At 32.9% G+C, this 18,834-nt stretch overlaps 1 protein-coding gene across 1 annotated transcript in view; it reads right to left on the bottom strand.

The window, feature by feature from the left end:
- Positions 1–18,834, bottom strand: part of LOC129799843 (protein serrate) — a 55,856-nt gene that overhangs the window by 21,669 nt on the left and 15,353 nt on the right. Inside the window, exons 4-8 of the mRNA XM_055844086.1 lie at positions 15,686–15,740; positions 14,877–14,982; positions 14,598–14,807; positions 3,110–3,243; positions 641–1,060 (exon numbers count right to left, since the gene is read on the bottom strand). Of these exons, the coding sequence (XP_055700061.1) occupies positions 641–1,060; positions 3,110–3,243; positions 14,598–14,807; positions 14,877–14,982; positions 15,686–15,740 (925 nt within the window). The remainder of the gene's footprint in view (positions 1–640; positions 1,061–3,109; positions 3,244–14,597; positions 14,808–14,876; positions 14,983–15,685; positions 15,741–18,834) is intronic.

The raw sequence follows: 18,834 nt of genomic DNA, 5'->3' as shown, positions 1-18,834 counted from the left end.
TTGATTTTCCACAAGATTGTAGGTTGTGTGCAATTGTTTATTGTTGAAATGAAGAATATTGCCCAGTTTCTACTGAAAATCTCCCTCTTGTGCAAACTTTACCAGTCGAGCAGATTTTTCTTACTACAGGGACAATTAAACCATCAATGTCTTGGAAATCAATAATTTATTCTCAGAGGGGCTTCGATCTTAGCCCAATCTCGTTAAAAACTATTTTCTCGAAAATTTCTCGAACAATATCCTCTACAATTCTCAAAAGTTCTCCAGAAAAGGCAATACTGCCCCAAATCAGGGAGGTTTGGGACAAAGCGTCAAGTTAAATGTTTTATCTTCTCCAGGAAAACTCAGCCGTTTTCCAAGTTCTATCGAGTATTTTTTATAAAGTCAATACCCATAAGTATCCTATATACCGCATAAAATTATGATACACTATCGTGGTTTTTTGTAATAGTGTCTCAAAGTCAAAACATGAAAAAGTGTCCCAAACCTCCCCGGTCTCCCCTACTTCACAACACTTTATCCCCTTCCCTTGGCCTAATAAATTTCCTCCCTGTTTTTGAAAAATTCAACAAATGTTGAATTTTCTGATGTGTAATGTGTTCAAATGGTTAGCCCCTTGGTATTAATTTATCTCACTTACTTGTCTCGCACGTCGGTCCTGTCCATCCTGGGGCACAGGTACAGATGAAGTCATTGACAGGGGGTGCAGGTGGATTTTTAACCGGAGATCTGGGCGGTAGATGATCTTTTTCAATTGATCTCGGATTGCTCCTGGCGGGTTTACCCATTGAGCTCATTCCGCGCATTCTTCGCACCGTGACCGCCGTGGGTGGTGTTAAGTCTTTAAAGCTCAAATTCTTGGTCGTATCATACTTTTGAGGATCCCGAAGGGTGCACGTGCCACCATTTTTACAAGGCTGAGTAGCACATGGGTGCTCCACGATTTCGCATCGTAATCCAGATAGCCCTTCAGCACATGTGCATCTGTACTGATCTGGTGCTGTATTCTCACATGTTCCTCCATGCATACAAGGCTCATGGGTTCCACAGTAATTAAGATCTTGTCGATTTAACAAAAAAAAAAATAATAGTTACGTTACGGCAAATGAATAATTTAGCGATGTTTTTTAGCATATTTGTAAGTGATTAGAAGAGCCAAATCTCATTGGATAATCACGCGATAAAATGTATAATCACATTTTATGTCATGTGAATAATCTTGACAAAGCACAAAACAAATGAAAACAAATGAAGGCAATGAAACCCATAATTTCTTTGGGATTTGAAAAAAAAAAATTTAAAGCTTTTGAAAAGGGGGAGGTATTGCGCATAAAACTACGTTTTGGTATTTGTTTCTATCTTTTGGTATTCGTAACAAAACATTTAAAATGAATCACAAAATGAATACTAGTGAAAATTACACCACAAAATGAAGAAATATGCATTGGTATTCGATTGGTATTCATTTAGAACATCCTAAACTAAAGAAAACCTTATAAATTTGCAGAAGAGTCCCTCTAGGATAATTTTTTCTTCCTAATAATTTTTTTTAAAAGGTTTAAATGGGTTTCTGTTGGGTTCTAAGGCGAGAACTCTGCTTATTGTCTCAATATTTACTCTTGGTATTCATTTCTATCAATTGGTATTCGTAACAAAAGACATAAAATGAATCATAAAGTGAATACCAGTGAAAATTAAACCTTTAAATGAAGAAGATGTCCTGGTATTCAATTGGCATTCCTTCTGTACTTCCTGAACAAAAGGAACTTCTCTCCAATTTGCAGGAGAATTTTTCTTGCTAAATGTTTTCTTCACTATCATTCATATGAAAGGTTTTTAGTAGTTTCTATGGATTTATATAGCGAGAACTCTACTTATTGACTAAATTTTAACCCTTGGTATTCATTTCTATCATTTGGTATTTGTAACAAAATACTTAAAATGAACCACAATTTCAATACCAGTGGAAATTACGTCATCGAAGCGGAAAAATGTGGCTTGGTGTGTATCTAAATGGTCCTTCTTTGAAGAAGACAGCGGTGGACGTAAGAGGTAAATAATTTCTACTTTGTGTAATCAAGCGCTTTTTATTGTGTAAGTTTCCCTAGAATTTCAAAAGTTATTTGCGAATATTTTTTTTTAAATAAATAATAAAAATAATACAGTTATGGGTAAAATAATTTACATTGACTGTAGCGTTTTTTTGCTACCAGGAATACAATTAAGGTTATTTAAAATAATTTAGGTCCCCTATTGTTTGTTTATGGCCAAATTTTCTTTAATTTAGAATACGGAACAGTAATTTTTATATTTAATTAAGATGTGAATTTACTATTGAAATTTCTTTTAATTTCTTATAGAAATACACTAATGAAAGAACAAGAGCTTAGAAATCGCCAAATGCGATAATTAAATTTATTTTAATGTGCCGATTTAATATGCGGTTTATTTTTCATTTTAAATTTATGCTCTTTTTAATTAAAATGTTGTCGTACATTCACGTCTTTTTACAATGAACGTGAGAATTTTGAACAAATGTTTTCTTCATTGACAGAAGCGAAAGAGATGTATCAAGTGTATATTTTTCTAAATAATTCTTTAGCATTTGCACTTGTTTCAATTCACACATGTTCTCTTTTTTTTCGGCCTTGCAACAATACTCCAGAAAAAAGTAGAGTTCTTTTGAACTGAGGGTTGTTGTTTGCGCGCCTTTTGTCAAACATTAAACACACGAGGGGTTGAACTTTTAGTGTGACCCAGACTAATAGATCATCTTTTGAGGACGACAATCCACTTCACAAATAGTAAACTGATTAGGGGTGAAATTGTATAGAAAATTATTTCATTGTTGCATCTTTGCTGGGTTGAACAATTGATTTTTATTACTACCCCATATGCAATAGCATACAGAAAGTGATTTTGTGCAAGTGTTCCCACAGGGGTTGTGGTCGACAAGTCATTGAATTTAGGGCAGTCGGTGGTTTAATTCCAATTACAAATATTTAAATCAATCGATAAATCACTTATGAGATTTTGGCGTTAATTTTTTGGAAAATCCTTGCAATAGGAGGGGAATGAGAGTGTTGATAATGTTATTAAATTGCTTTACCTTGATCACAAAGAATTCCTCCCCAATTTGTGTCACAAATGCACTGCCACGGGCTGCCGTTGCAATATCCATGACGACATCCCGGATAAACCATGCATTCTGAACACAGGGGTCCTCTCCAACCCGGACGACACCTGGAAGGATTCGTAAAAGGGATTAACACTCATTTATCCATTTATCTCATTTATCATATTTATACAACCCCAATAATGTACTTAAAAATTGTACTGGGACATGAATCCATTAATAAATAAATAAATATCCAACCTTTGAGAAATATTGAATTGCCTAAATGGATTGTTTATTATAATTATCGTTTAGCTGTACTAAAAATTTGGATTGATTTTTCGTCTAAATCTATTTTTAGTACAACTAAAGTGGACATCAGACTAAAGGTTTAGCCCACTTCCCGAAGGTCTCAAAATCTTAAATAGCGAGAAATTTTATCGCTTTTTGAGAATCTAATAGGCCTTTCATCTTTAATAATCCAATCCGAAGTTAAATTTTGCCAAGAATTCGTAATTGGTAAGAAATTAGAGTAGTTAAGCCATATGGCTAAGGCTTATGAATCTGGCTAGCTAATAAATTCTAAAATGTTTCTTTTCAAACGGCGTTTTCCCAATGGCGATCTTAAAGAACTTAGATTTTCTCTTCTAATTCAAGTTTAGTACAGTCCTGTTCTAAATTATCTATATCTTTTTATCTTATTTTTATTGTTGCTTATTTTATTCTTTTTTAAATCAGCATTTTTGGACTTTTTTTTGTAGTAGTTTGGGTTTTTGTAAATAAATTATTTTGTACTAAAAAAAATTAATGGGAAATATTAACCCTTTAAGGACGAGTCATTTTTTACGGACCGAAAATCAACACTGGAAAGTCTAACAGTCTGATTTGATGTAGTTTTTGCCTCTATGAACGATAGGGACAAAAATAGCTCAAAAATTGAAATAATTTTTTTACCACTACCAATGAATAATAATTTTCGTTCTAATGAAAAATATTGTGTATAGTTATTGTAGTTTCTACTGTCAAGAGGTTTTTGCTTAAAAAAAATTGAAAATATAAAAAAATAGTAATAAAAATCATTCATCAATGCGGTAGTTCGAAAATTTGTTACGCGTGAGGTAAAATATTTACTGATATAGTAAATAGTTGGAGATTTGCAAAAAAAATTCTAAATTCCCACTACCTTCTACTATGCAATTATGCACAAACTTTAGAAAGAAATTACTTTAGGTAGTCAGGAAAAATTATTTTCTCTACGGGTCATGGGTAACCCAATCGTCCTTAAAGGGTTCCCTGATCCTTCAGTCTTGGTGCTTATAAAAGGTAGTTATTGCACATTACTTTGATGGTGCTGATTGACAAGTTTCCCTGTACTAAAACTTAAAACCGTTGTTATGGCAGGATGAAATATTGTTTCCTTCTACCAATAAATAAAATTATAAGAAAGGAAATGGGAAATTAATTTGATATGTCATGTGTAAATTTAGAACAGCTATGTTCTAAGATAAAATAAGATCTTATCTTAAAACATGGCTGTTCTAAATTTACACATGACATATCACAGTAATTTTCAGACAGGATGTGGAAAATTACTTTAATATGTCATGTGTAAATTTAGAACAGCTATGTTCTAAATTATCTCTATATTCTAGCTGCCACTTCTATTACTCTAAAAAAATATTCCACTGTAAAAAAATTATAGTGGATATTATTAATTTATTCTTTAGCCTTAGTGATCAGAAGAGGCACCTTTTATGGTGGTCAATGACAAATGTATGTGTACTAAAAATTAAAACCAACCCACTGGCAAGTTGCCTGAAATTTGAAGTCACTTTCTCATTCTTCGATTTAAATGAATATGGGAATTTTTTTGCACTCGCTACCATTATGCTAAATATTTAAAAAGTGAGAAGTTTTTCCGTATTATAAGATACCTTTCCGTATGGAGGGATAAATATACTAAATTTTTGTTTAAATACATTTTTTAGGATTTAAATTTTAGGATTTTTAAATTTTAAATTTTTAGGTTTTTAGGGTTTAAAAAAATACATCAATTTAGGAATTGGCTTCAAATAGCTCCATATATAATAAAAAGACCAACTAGCCAGGCGCTTGATTAAAACCTTTGTTATGGCTGGGTAATTTTTTTCTACTAAGAAATAAAAGTCATAAGAAAGGAACTGGAATATTGCACTAGTTTAGAACACTCATGTTCTAAATTATCTTTTGTTTCAGCTTACTTATCAGAGTGTGCTCATCTTAAAGAATTTGTATAGGCTTTGAATTATTTTGTACTAAAAAATAATCTTACAATCTCGGTGTTCAAACAGGGGGGGGGGGCTTCTGTTGCGCTCTTTGATGTTAAAATATTCTCCCAGGTTATTAATAAACAAAATGTAAATTACTGGTTTAGAACAGATCTGTTCTAAACAATAATTGACTCCATAATTTTCTCTCAAAAATTGCAGTAAAATCTTTGAAAATCTCTTAATAAATTCATGCTAAAAATACTCCAGCTAAGGTGGGAGGTCGGTGTATCAGAAAATAGAACAATTCACATCGATTAAAAGCTGTGAAGAAGTTCTCTGGTACAGAATACCAGGGGCTTAGGAGGTTTATAAGGAGTGCAAACACGTTTTGCACATATCTATCTGAGATCTCTGGGTATTGTAAAATGCAAACTATTGCTAAGTTGCAACTTGAGTAAGGGGATGACTTAATTTTTCATTTTTTTTTATGCAAGCTAAACTATCTGCGAGCATTTAGTTTATCTCTTCCATCTCCAATTGCGATGGAGTTTTCAATTTTGCTAACTATCGCATGCAAAAACAATAAATTTCAACAAATCGTAGTTCGTAATTATTCTGCTGTACATTACAAGGAGTTTTGTTGTGCTTCTTGTGGAGAGGGATTTATAATAATTGTTAATGAACTATGGGACCTTTTGTTTAGTGTCCGGTTGTTGGTGAGTTGGATAGTTGGAAAAGTGATTTTCTCACATAATATATTCAAAATCCTTATAGTGGGCAATAAGTCAACTTTATAATAAAGGGAAGAAAAGCAGTAACATAGTAGAGTTATGCCCACTCAGCGCATCATCAATAGATTGGTGATTGCAAATACAAATTGGACAGAATCGTGGAATAATTGCAACACCATAAACGGAGCACTAAGCATTTGCTGCTGGTTTGCAGCCATTCAAAATATGTTAGAGTGCTATCTTCTCTTGTTATTTACACTATAATTCCACTGGGACTTTTGCTATGTTGGATCTCTTTTGAGTTTGAATTTTGCAGACTTATACTCTCCTTTCTTATGGACATTAAATGGAATATAGTGTATTTGGTATATAAATTGTTTTCGGGCTGGGTAACTGAAAAGAGAAGTCTCCTGTACCCTAGCATTGAACCTCACTCTCTTGGAGTGCCTAATTGACTACAAAGTCGATCAAATTTCCACACTGGTGCTGTACTACGACACAATGTACAACAGTTGGGTGTATAAAATGCCATTTGTGTGTTGTATTACACGGAAAATGTGAAAAGAGCAATCTTCCTCAACTTTACCGCTCAATAAATCTTATTGAATTGCTTTCGCATTTTCTACTGGTAATTTTTCTTCGTCCACTTTGCACCCATTGTCTTACAAGGGGGCACCGATATATTATATATCAGACTCCCAACTAACGTATGTGAAATTGCACCAACGACAATTTTATTTTTATTCTTTTTTAAAAAGGAAACTGGGAGGCCTGCAACACAAAAGCCCGTCCAATAAAACTATACAATTATAACACCTGTGACGCTAAATTGTCCTTAGTTCTTCTCTTTTTTTTTTGGCGGCCAATTGCAATAAAAGAAAAATATAATCACATTGTGCTGGCTCTTGCGCAAAAAACCCCAAGCCAATTTGGCACAATTCTCACGAATGAATCGCGCAAAAGGACTTCAGAAGTATGCAAAGTATTTCCAGTTGCTGCATAAATTATGCGACTCGGTGGGAAGAAATCACTGAAATAATTACTAAAGACGGTATTTTGTTTAAAAAAAATGCTCGTGTTTTCTGAAAATGTGCTTTGTGATTTTAAAAATATTTGGTATTGAATATATTACTCCGAATATAATTATTAAATAATATATTTCGAAAAATTTGCAATTTAATTATAAAAATTAAAAATAAAATAAGAAAAGTCGTGCAGAATTTCTTAAATTTTCATACATTTGATAAGTAGTCAGTTCTTCAACAATTATACTTAAAATTGAGGCATTGCCTTAGATTAAGTGCTTATTAAGTACTTAATAAGTGCTTAATGTGTCAGCCGGGGTACTAACCAGATAAAAAATACACCTAAACCGCGCGCGTTTTCACAAAATGCTTCTCCCAGGAGAAATTATTCACGTCAATATTTCACTGATGTTAATTGTGGGCGGTGACTTGGGTGTATCTTCACTTCTTTACGATCTTTACAAATTAAAAACAAATTCACTTGCTAATTTTTAACTGGAAAAACTTGCGGGTAGAGGTTTAAACCAAAGAAATAATTGCATTACGGTTCAGCATAAGTTTAAGTGATATACCGGATTAAGAAGATAGCATCTGACTAATCTACCTCTATAAGTTATGCACGGTTGGTTTAGGGCATGATGTGATCGGTGACGATAATGTATCGCACGTTCACAATAGTAATAGCACAAAAGTACGTTATAGTTAAGCAGTGGCTACTGAAAATTTGTGGATTAATAGTGCAGTGGTAATACAGACTTCAAACCTAAGGCGTAGCTAGATGGCTTAACTTCTCTAACTGGTTATTAGTTAAGATTTTTAGTAAAATTTTGATTTCGGATTACATATTCAGAGCGAATGATCCGTAAGACTTTCAAAGACCAAAAAAATTGCTATTTAGAATTTTGAGACTTTCGAGAACTGGGCTAAACCTCTAGTCTGAAGACCACTTAAGATGGTGTAATTAGGAGTCATATCTATTTTGGAATTTTTAGATTTTCTCTGTGTTTCAGTTGGTCAAACAGAAAAAGAAAACCTCGAAGAAATACAAGATTTTACATTAGAGAGTACTTCTTCGTTCTTTTTTTCCCTTTGCCATCTAAAGTTTCAAATTAGACATGACTCCAAAATACACCATCTTACCCTATGGAATTTAATATGCCAATATTTCATATTTTCGCGTCCACCGCTGTCTTAGCGTTCAGTGAAATGTAGCCAACATTGAAAACATCTTTTGATAATTGTATAGGCTAAAATCTCATCCAATCTTTTTGCTATAAAATATGTAGGTTCACAGAAAATACTTGACTAATTAAAGCACAAACACAGGAAAGTTATGGTTAGAAGAAGTTGGACACATTGTTAAATTCTAATTTTGCAATTGCAAAATATTTTTGAGGTTATGTCCACAACATTTGATATTACTCTTCTAGTTGCAATTAAAATAAATGCTCGTATTTGAAAAACTTGATAAATTTTATCCTAAAAACAAATATAGAATAAAACGAAAATGAAATGATATAAATCAGAATTTTATTTGAATATTTGAGGTTATGCTAAAGATATTTTTATGGATATTGCATTTCAATTCCTATCCTATATAAGTTCGAATGAGTTTCAATATTCAGTTCAATTAAATTTATTTACATCTCATTTCATCTTTTTATCCCCTTCCCATGCGTATATCGCCGTCTTATCGTTGATGCTAACCTCCATGACTAAACCATGGAAATGTCCCTTCGCAGGCTGTATGTTGTTTGTTACAATATATACATTATTGTTACACTTGCTTTGGAAATAGGCCAGACAGAATTGATAGAAAGAGAAAAGCCACTTCCAAGCCAAGGGCTGTTTTGAACAGTGCGTGTTTTTTTTTTTAATAAAAAAAAACTACAAAAAATGTAATATCCAAGAACTACTAATAACTTCATTTAGTTTATAGAGGAAGATTGAATATCTGGGACGAAAAATATCCATAATGAAATTTTTTTTAGGTTATGTCGAAATTATCTTTCCAATTAAGGGCTTTTTTTAATCATACTAATAAAGTTTAAATATTTAGGAAATTGTCAATATTAAACTTTTTAATTGGGTATAAAATGAGACAGTATGAAGATCTGAGGGATTTAGAAATGAAAGATTTTGATCTTTTAGGTTATAGGGCTGAAGGAAAACCTATTCGACAGGGAACCCCTATTGACACTTTATGTCAAAATGATGAAATTTATTTAATGTGTCTGGTAAAATTCGAGTAATACGATGTTTTTTTCTTTAATCTACCTTTTCTTATAAAAAGATATGTTCAAATTTCATATCCCAAATCGGTACTGAAAGTGTCAATAAGTATGGCATGATAAATTCTTAAAGTGTCAATAGGTGTTCCTTTCACCCTATTTGACATTAACCCTCTGACGATGTTTTATTAATATGCGAAAAAAAGTTCTAAAACAATGTTTTCTAGGATAATTATGATCCAATAAAGTCGAAAAAACCATCCATTCTTCATTATCTCTTTTAGTTTAGGCGCTAGGTGAGATGTTTATAAGACTATTACCGAGGACACTATAGCACTTTTAAATAAATAAAACCTTCATTGTCGCTGTAAATGTGATTTTTGTGAAGACTGCCTGGAGGCGGTCTTACGCGTTAGAGGGTTAATTAATGACTAGAGCGTTTCTAGACCTAGACTAACAAAGTCAATTTTTTTCATGGAAATATTTAATGAATCATTTCAGCTTAATTTAACGTAGAAAAGTTCCTACTAATAAGGAAGAAATATTGATTTATTTAGACCATTGAGGTTATGTTTGTAACACTGTTTATAAAAAGGTTTTTCCGACTATGTAATATTTTACAAATATGCTCTGAAAGAAAAAAAATTACAGATTGGGCGAGGTTCTAAATGATCTGGACTTTTATTTTGTTAACAGTTTGTCAAAAGGATATTTTCCAATTTAGCAAAACTTTTTGTCATATTTTATATGGAAAGTCATCCTTTTCACAAACTTTTAACGAAAAATTTACAAGTCTTTTCTTTCAGACTAACTATTCTTTCAGAGTAGAATGTGAAAAGGCTTGGCAAGTCGACAGGTAACTGGATCTATTGAAATTCTGCCGAAAGGATGTTGCATAGAAAACAAGAGAAAAGGTTTTGTAGGGGAAAGTGCCCATGCTTCGTACGATCTCAAGCTTCGTAATAACTAGATTTTTCCTATGTTTCTAAATAAATAAGACTCCGTAATTTATTTTTAATAACTGAACATTTTCCCCTAGTTTTTTTTTTAAAGATGGGTGTGCGATTTAGTCATTACGAAGCTTGGGATCGTACGAAGGATGGGCACTTTCACCTACTTTGAAAAAAGAGTTTTGTCAAATTAACAAAAAAAGTTTGTCAAAAGATGTTCTTCCATACAAAATATGGAAGAGTTTTGTGAAATCGACGACCAATAGGATTTTGTTAAAGGTTTGTCAAAAGGATGCTTTTTCATGCAAAATGTAAGAAATAATTTGTCAAATAGGTAAATAACATCCTTTTGACAAAATTTATTTGTGCGCTGAACAAAACTTTTTTGTGAAAAGTACATCCTGTTGATAAATTTTACGAACATTTTCTTTCATGATACGTTTGTTGTTCAAATGTTTGGCAAAACTTTTGGGATAGGGTAAACTGGTACAAGTTGGACAATAATGGTACAAGTTGGACAGGGCTTTTTTTCTTGATAAATTTAGTACTTCATTTTTATTTGTATATTTTTAATGCTTTAGTTTTATAATTTGGTTCCTTGTGCTTTAAAACAAATTTTGTACTGTATTTATCAAGAAAAAAGCCATGTCCAACTTGTACCGGCGAATTGTCCAACTTGTATCACTTTACCCTATTTTCTATTGAAGAACATTCTTTTGACAAACTTTTACATTACATAATTACTTAAAGTTCATGTTGCTTTATGAAGAGACACCTATGGCACTTTAAGAAATCGTATCCAGGCCTATTGTCAATCTATTTGGTATCATTTGGGCTAAAAAATTTAAACACCTAAACCTCATAGGAAATAGTATTTTGATGAAAAAAAAAAAAACATAATTATTACTTGCACTTTATTGGTTACGTTAAATAAATTTCAATATCTTGACGAAGTCATTAAAGCATTCAAGAATCAGTCAACAATATTCAAAATAGTCATTTTAAATTGGCTGTTTTATTCTTAGTTATTTGCAAAATGAAGTTAGTCGCAGCAGATCCTCTACAATGCATCTTTTAGCGTACGTGTTTGGTATTTTAGTGTGCAATTGATGCAAGAGATGATTGAGAGGAGAACCAAGTAAACTTCTGACATCGTGTAGCGATTTTGATCAATTTTCCTACTGTGATTATGGACCAGTAAGTCTGAAACTATGCAATTTCCTCATTTGATCATCAACATAGCCCAACAATCTTCTACCAAGGCGGTTTCGATGATATCGGGGATGGGAAGAAACACCGTGAATAGAAGAAAGTATAAGAGATAAAAAATGAATTGCTGTTTATGTATTAATTATTCTCTCCATATATGGTCATCGCTATGTATTGTGAACAAGAACTGTCATAATTTTCCGAAGGAGGATTTGTCTTTCATGAGAAATTTTATTCCAAATTTATAAGTCTGGTTTAAGCCATATCAAAAATCAACACATGACACATCTTGTTGGGAGTCATCGAGATAAAAATGTACAACACCGTTGTCTTTGAACTCGGAGGAACTCTCTCGCGGTAGAGCTTTTCTGAATTCAAAATTGGGTGGTATTTTATTTCTTTATTTTATGTTATTTGGTGGTGTATAAAATGTTTAAATGTTGAACTGATGATATGGCAATAGCTGTTGCAGAATCATTATTGCACCATTTACCACGAGGTATGACTTAAATTTGTTTCAGGACAACACTTGATGAGGCACCAGTTGATTTTACACAGTGATTAATACTGTTTGGTGTTTTCCTTAATTAATTGCGAGACTTTAATTAATTCAAATAACTAGAAATAGTATGTTTGTGTGTCTTCATGTTTCCCTCTTCCTAAAGCAATTGCTAACACAAAGGGCTTTGGAAATAATGGAAAGAGAAATAATAGTTTTCCTAGAGTGTTAACATCCTAAGCAGTTCTTCTAAATTACAATTTACAATTCCTCCGTTGCGACTTTGACTTTTACTCTTTTTCTCGCACAATCACGTGGAATTTGACTTTGTTACTTTCTACTATATCACCACTATGCATTTCTATGCCCTACCCAAGGAGCAAAATCTGGTCATTTCTACGTTATTTTTTCGTGAAGTCATAGTAGCACAATATTAACTCTTGCACGTAAGATATTGCAAAAAGAAAGTAAAATAAAAGATGTAACCCCAAATTTTATTTACATTTCTGTTAAAGTAATCATCAAAATCGGTTTCGTAGGGGTAACTCATAAGCTATTAGAATGGCTTGAGTTCCCGATTTCCCGTAAAAATTATGGGTTCCCGGGGTTCTTTAAAAAATATGTGGTTTTCCCGGGTTTCCTGAAAATATTCAGGATTCTGGGGTTCTTGAAAAAAATGGGTCAACCTGGTTTACTGAAAATATTTATAAGTTCCCCTTGTTCCCTATAAAAAATACGGGTTCCCCGAGTTTTCTGGAAAAATATATGGGTTACTCGGGTTCACTGAGAAAATATATAGATTCCTCGGATTCCCTAAAAAATATATGGGTTAGCAAAGTTTTCCAAAAATGTATAGGTTCTTGTGGTTCCACAAGATCGTCGAATTTCTTGAAAAATCTATAGGTTTCTCAGGATCCTTGAAAACATAAGGGTTATCCGGGCTTCCTAAAATATGTAGTAGTTCCCCGGGTTCTATAAGTTCATGGAGTTTACTGAAAATTTGTTATAGGTTCCCCGTGTTCTTTAAAAAGTCATGGGTTCCCTGAGTTTCCTGAAAAAAATTATAGATTCCCTAAAAGCAATGTATGGAGTCCCCAGGTTCGTTGAGAAAGTGTATGTGTTTTCTGGGTTCCAAGGCTCCAATAGTTCCCTGCGGTTTCTGAAAAATATATGGGTTCCCCGGGTTCTATAAGTTCTCGGAGCTTCCTGAAAAATATTTATAAATTCCCCGTTTTCTCTAAAAAATCATTCTGGGTTCTCTGGGTTTCCTAAACAAAAATGTATCAATTCTACGGGTTTCTGGTGGGTTCCCTGGATTCTCCATGGGTACCTTGGCCAGATTGGCTCGAGTTTCCTATGAGTTACACATTGAGAAATATAATCAAATGGATGTGTGCTATAATCAAATGCAAGCGGAATTGATCAAATTTTGACTGATTTAAGACTCACATTTGAGAAGATATTTTTCCGTCTTACTATTGCTGAGTGAGACATCCGACCATGATTACATTTTTTTTCATGGAAACTACCTCGCAAAAATCTTTTAAATATTTTACTATTATAAGTTTTAAAATAAAAAAATCACTGTTCCACAGCACTCTATTAATTTGAGCGAACTTGTGAGCCATAATGTTTTATTTTTCAGAAAAAATATTTTTCTGTTTTTTGAGCATATTTCACTTAATTTTCACATCATCCTTGCCGGCACTGTATTTTTTGAACCGTAAGACACTACACTACTTGTAAATGCTTTTTTCCTAATTTTTTTTTTACTATAATTTTATTAATAAAACTCACGAGAACTATCACAAATTTGCAAATTAATTTCACTATGAGTTATTTTGTCGTCCATTTGACAACACTGGAAGCCACAAGAAATTTTTCTGTGCGATGGTCCTTCACTCAAGACACGACAGCTCTTAGTTGTTCTGGTTTACAAAACTGTTCTCAATTCAAAGCACGACATGTTTACTAACAGTTCAGTAACATGAAATTGAAAAATTAAAGTAAAATGTACTTTACATAAATAACCTCTACTCGAAGTAATTTTTCTAACGTAAAATTTACCATTTCCTTCCTTAAAATTTTTACCAGAAAATGTTATTTGGGTATGTCTTTTGTCCATTATCGTTGAATGGGAAATTCTTCTACATATTATATACATATATGCTGAGATTGGTTGTCTCTACTATTAATGTACTATCAAAGGATAAAGTGGAGGAAAAAAAGGCCAAACAACTCTGGGGAGAGATGAGAAACGCTAAGAGTCAAACAAGACCAATAGCTATCGCGAAATGTACTAGCAAAAAAATTCCAAGACATGCCATTGTTCAGTTCTCCGGGCTAATACTGATTCTTATGCAACAATTTCTCACACTATTCCAGTGACATTTCTCTCTCTCGCTCTCTTGGGTCTTACTATAAATATTTATATTGCAAGAGAGGTTATACGGAAATTAACCCTTCTGTTCTAAATCTATCCCAGGATGATGTATACCTCTTGCGTATATTGCTAAATCGTGCAAATGGATTTCTTCAGCAAACATTTCTTTTATAAAAACAACAAAAAAACTTTTTCTTTGACTTACTCGCACTCTCCAGGTTTATCGCATTTCCCATGAGTCGGGTCACAGCCGGGTTTGCAGATTGCCTTTTCGCAATTGACACCTTGCCAGCCGGGCAGGCATACTTTATCACCCTTCTCGCCACAGGTATAGTGACCAAATCGATCATTTCGTGGTCGACAGAATGTCGTACAAGTTGTGTTGTAATAATTAGGATCACACTGAACTCGTACCCTAAAATTGCAAAACCGAAAGCTCAGTCGAAAATTCGAAAATCGTTGAATTTCGAAAAGAAAAACGGACCTGTAAGTGATGTTAGCATTCTTTCCTTTAGGATTAAGCGTATGCCATTCTTGTGATGGAAATATAACTCCGGAAAAGGTTGTCTCCTCGATTAATCGTTCTGAAACTGGGATTTTTTAAATTTGAAATTTAAGGTTAAAATAGGGTTATGTTCGAATTATAAATTGATTTCTCTGTTTTTGAAACTTCTCGATTCTTTTTGGAATCAGAAATATTTATTTAAAATTTAGAGTTTATTTAAATAGGGAAGCATAGCAATTGTTTGAATAGAGATAAGGATTTCTGAAAAAGTAAGGTTAACTGGAGATAAAAGTGAGGTTAAAAGAAGCAAAGAAAAAATACTAGAACATGTTGCAAGTTCTTTAAAATTTATTCTGGATGATTTAAGCTAAATTTGAAGAAAAAAAAAAACAAATCAAAGAAAAAATTTTATGTAGGGGAAACTGGGGTACTATCAAACACGGGGTAGCAGAAGACACTGCGATTTTTTAATGAGATATTCGACTTTTGGGGACAAGACCTATAGGCATTTACAGGCACTATAGGGATGCTTGTCCACTGAAAAAAATGGTTGAGATAGTCCAAATACTTTAGAAATATAAATTTGTGTTTGGTGCTACCCCGTGTTTGGTGGTGCCCCAGTTTCCCTATATACAAAGATTTGAATTAAATTGGGAAGACAAATATTTGAGGTTAAAAAATCTTAAAGAGCAAAGAATTTTACAAAGTATAAAACCCACAAACAAAAGAATTTACAATGAAAGAAATAATAAATAATAAATTTATGTTTTGTAAATCTTTCTACTAACCTGGATAGGATACATTGTACAAATCCAGTGCTTGCAGTATCAAAGTGAAGGATTTCTAAAAGAAAAAAAAGAGAAATACAAAACCAAATTAGTGTCGGAAATACCTTTGTGGTCTCTTAAAAAAGAAAAATCCAATAGTAACGCCTACAAAAGAAATTTAAATAAAAGATATTGGCACAACTCAATAGGACTCCACCAGTCAAACATTTTAATTCACCCGAATTTCATTGTGCACGGTGAAAAGAGCTTGAAAGATTTGAAATTGCTGACCAATGAGATCTTCCAGATAAGTTGTATAACAGCGCTTACATGAAACCCATCAAAACATGTAGTCAATATTGTTGTAGCAAATATGTAGGAAATGTATCACAAAAGATCAGATAAATCTAAAATTGTTTGAGAAAAATAAAAATAAAGCCAACAATGGCGAAGGTTCTGAGATATTGGCGAAATGCTCGCATTATTGGTGAGACTGATCTTGGGAATTTCATGAACTTGCCTTGAAAGTCTGGACAAAAAAAGCGATGATACGTTGTCGATAATGAACTTGTATACAGTAATTATTGCTTGAAATTCACAGAGTGAGCTATATGCACTGTGGAATCGTTGAGGCATCATTTACAGGAACAAGAGGGATGAGATTACTTGGGAAGAGACGTAGTGGACGAATTTCTCACCTGGGGTGTTTATAGGTAAAGACATATGCATTTCCCTCCCGAAGTATAGGCTTAAGTGTAAAACTTAACATCTAGCCAAATATTCTTGTAACTTGTAATGGAATTTTGTAATTCTGAACTTTAAAGCAGTATTCCGATACCCGATTTGTTCATTTTACCATCCGCTGTAAGCCCTGATGGGGCTGACTGAAATTATATAAACTTATTAAGGGAAAATGGGGAACTGAAGGTGCCACCCATCTTTCAACTTCCTTGGAGTGAACCGTCCACGGCGACTGATGCTCACTCACTGAAGTGCAGGGACAGCTGACATGAACAAAAGCCCCAGCAACCTTCAGCACCCGCCTAGGGATGTTGGGTGAGGTGTGTCATAGGAATGAAGGATTGGGATTGGTGGGTTTGGCCGTCGACTGGGTTAACAATTGTCGAATGGGCCATACGCTCTACACCGCCTCTAGATCTTCTATCTAATCCAGAGGGCAAACGGTAGGAGATATTGACTTGAAGTCTTTGTATGACCCCTCATAAATCAATTCTTTGGCCATTAATATAACATTAAATTATAATTCGTCAAGCTTATTTTGATTATATTTAAAGATACGATCACTAATATAGATTAGTAATCGTAAACCCTCCCCCTTCTCTCAAGAAAAATATTTTTGGAATAAAACGTGTTCTACGATTTTAATAGAGAACCTAATTCTTATATCACACAAAGTTTAAGGTGTTACAGTGAGAATTTGTGGCAAAAAAAAAATTGGATTAAATGTCAAAACAAGCAATGGTATGATGGCAATGATGGCTGGTTGTAATATAGTTTTAAAGAATTGCATACATGAGTAAGAAGAAGCGAAATTATTGGACGGTCAGATAAAATAGTTAACGTTAAATTAAGTGGAGAAGGAGAGAATGAAGTAACAAAAGGAACAAGCCAAGAACACCAGCTATATTGTGGTGTATCTACATAAATATAAACGATGAAGTAGTCACGAACATCGGATGTATGGGATAACACGTATTTAATACGTGGATAAGTCTTTCAAACTTATTGAAGAAGATGATATATAAAGAAAATTGTACAATTTCATACATCGAACTCCTTCTTTTTTTTCCCTATGCTTCTCTGCACTGTGCTCTTTTTCTTCTTGATTCTTAATGAATATGCAGCTCAAGATAGAAGCATATTTTCTTATTATCACAGAATGTATGAACTTATTCTATCACTTTATCGGAATACCTCTCTTTCATTAACATTCTTGCCTGTGAGATTCAAAATAAATAATATTTAAAACAAAATCTTGGGAATGTTATTTCGCAGAAATCTTATCGTCTTCTGACTTGGTCAATTTGAATGTCAAAAATAATTAAAACGGAAATAAGATAGAGTTCTTTTCCCTAAGATAAACGCAATTTCTTCAAGAGAGTATGAAAGAAAATTGGAAAAAATACCCAAAGATGTCTGGAGTTTTGTTATTAAATTGTATTCTTTTTGAATTACTTTGAATAAGGGCACAATCACATTAACTATAGAACATTTACAGTTAATAAATTTGATCATTGTTTTCAGAATTCTCAGATCGAGACATAATTATTATACTTGATCATTTCGTTTTCTAAGCCTTATGAAAGTAATAAAAATGTTAGAAAAACTTCATTTTTGACGTATTTTAGGAGGATATGGAACACATGAAGTGGGAGGGAGAAAAATAAATAGATCAGCTTCGAGATAATGTCATTTGAGGAGGGGTCATTGGAAATCGGAAGTCAATATCTCTTACCGTTTGAATTTTATATGGGTCAAAAGACTGAAAATGTAAAAAATATGAGATAAAATTGTGATAAATCATGACCAAAAAATTAAAGACTAAATAATCGCATAATTTTAATTTAACTAAGACTCACACCTTTTTCACCATTGACTACAACTTTACTTGGTTGCCTCGATTTTTTATTAATAATTTTCTTGATTATCTCTGGAAATATTTAAGTCAAGTAGGGGAAAGCGCTCTACTTTCGGACGATTTATACTTCGAACAATTAATTTTTTACGATGTGTTATAAATTAATTTGGCATATTATTATATTATATTTTAATAGCTAGTCCAATGCCTTAAATTTTGTGAAAAGAGTTATGGGTGAAATCCATAAGGGACAAAAAGAAAAAAAATAATTGTCCGAAGCTTGAATCGTCCGAAGGTAGCGTGCTTTCCCCTATTGTAATGGAAAATTTAAGTGATAATTTCAATAAAAAACGATAAATTTGACTAAAAAGCGTAAGGATTTTGAAAGATAACGTTTGGGATGTATAGGATCAATGTAATTCTGCCTTAAGGGGGTCGCCTGAATTACAAGGTCAAAAATATCAATTTTTATTGCATAAATCGATAGATAAGCTATCTAAGAATATACCAGAAAAATTTCAAAAGCCAATTTGAAGTGTTTTTAAAGTTAAAAATACAAAAGCAAAGGAAT

The sequence above is a fragment of the Phlebotomus papatasi genome, chromosome 1 (genome assembly GCF_024763615.1).
Source record: "Phlebotomus papatasi isolate M1 chromosome 1, Ppap_2.1, whole genome shotgun sequence".
In the NCBI taxonomy this organism is placed as follows: Eukaryota; Metazoa; Arthropoda; class Insecta; order Diptera; family Psychodidae; genus Phlebotomus; species Phlebotomus papatasi.
The sequence above is the reverse complement of the archived record's forward strand: the minus strand, read 5'-3'. Positions and strand labels throughout refer to the sequence as shown.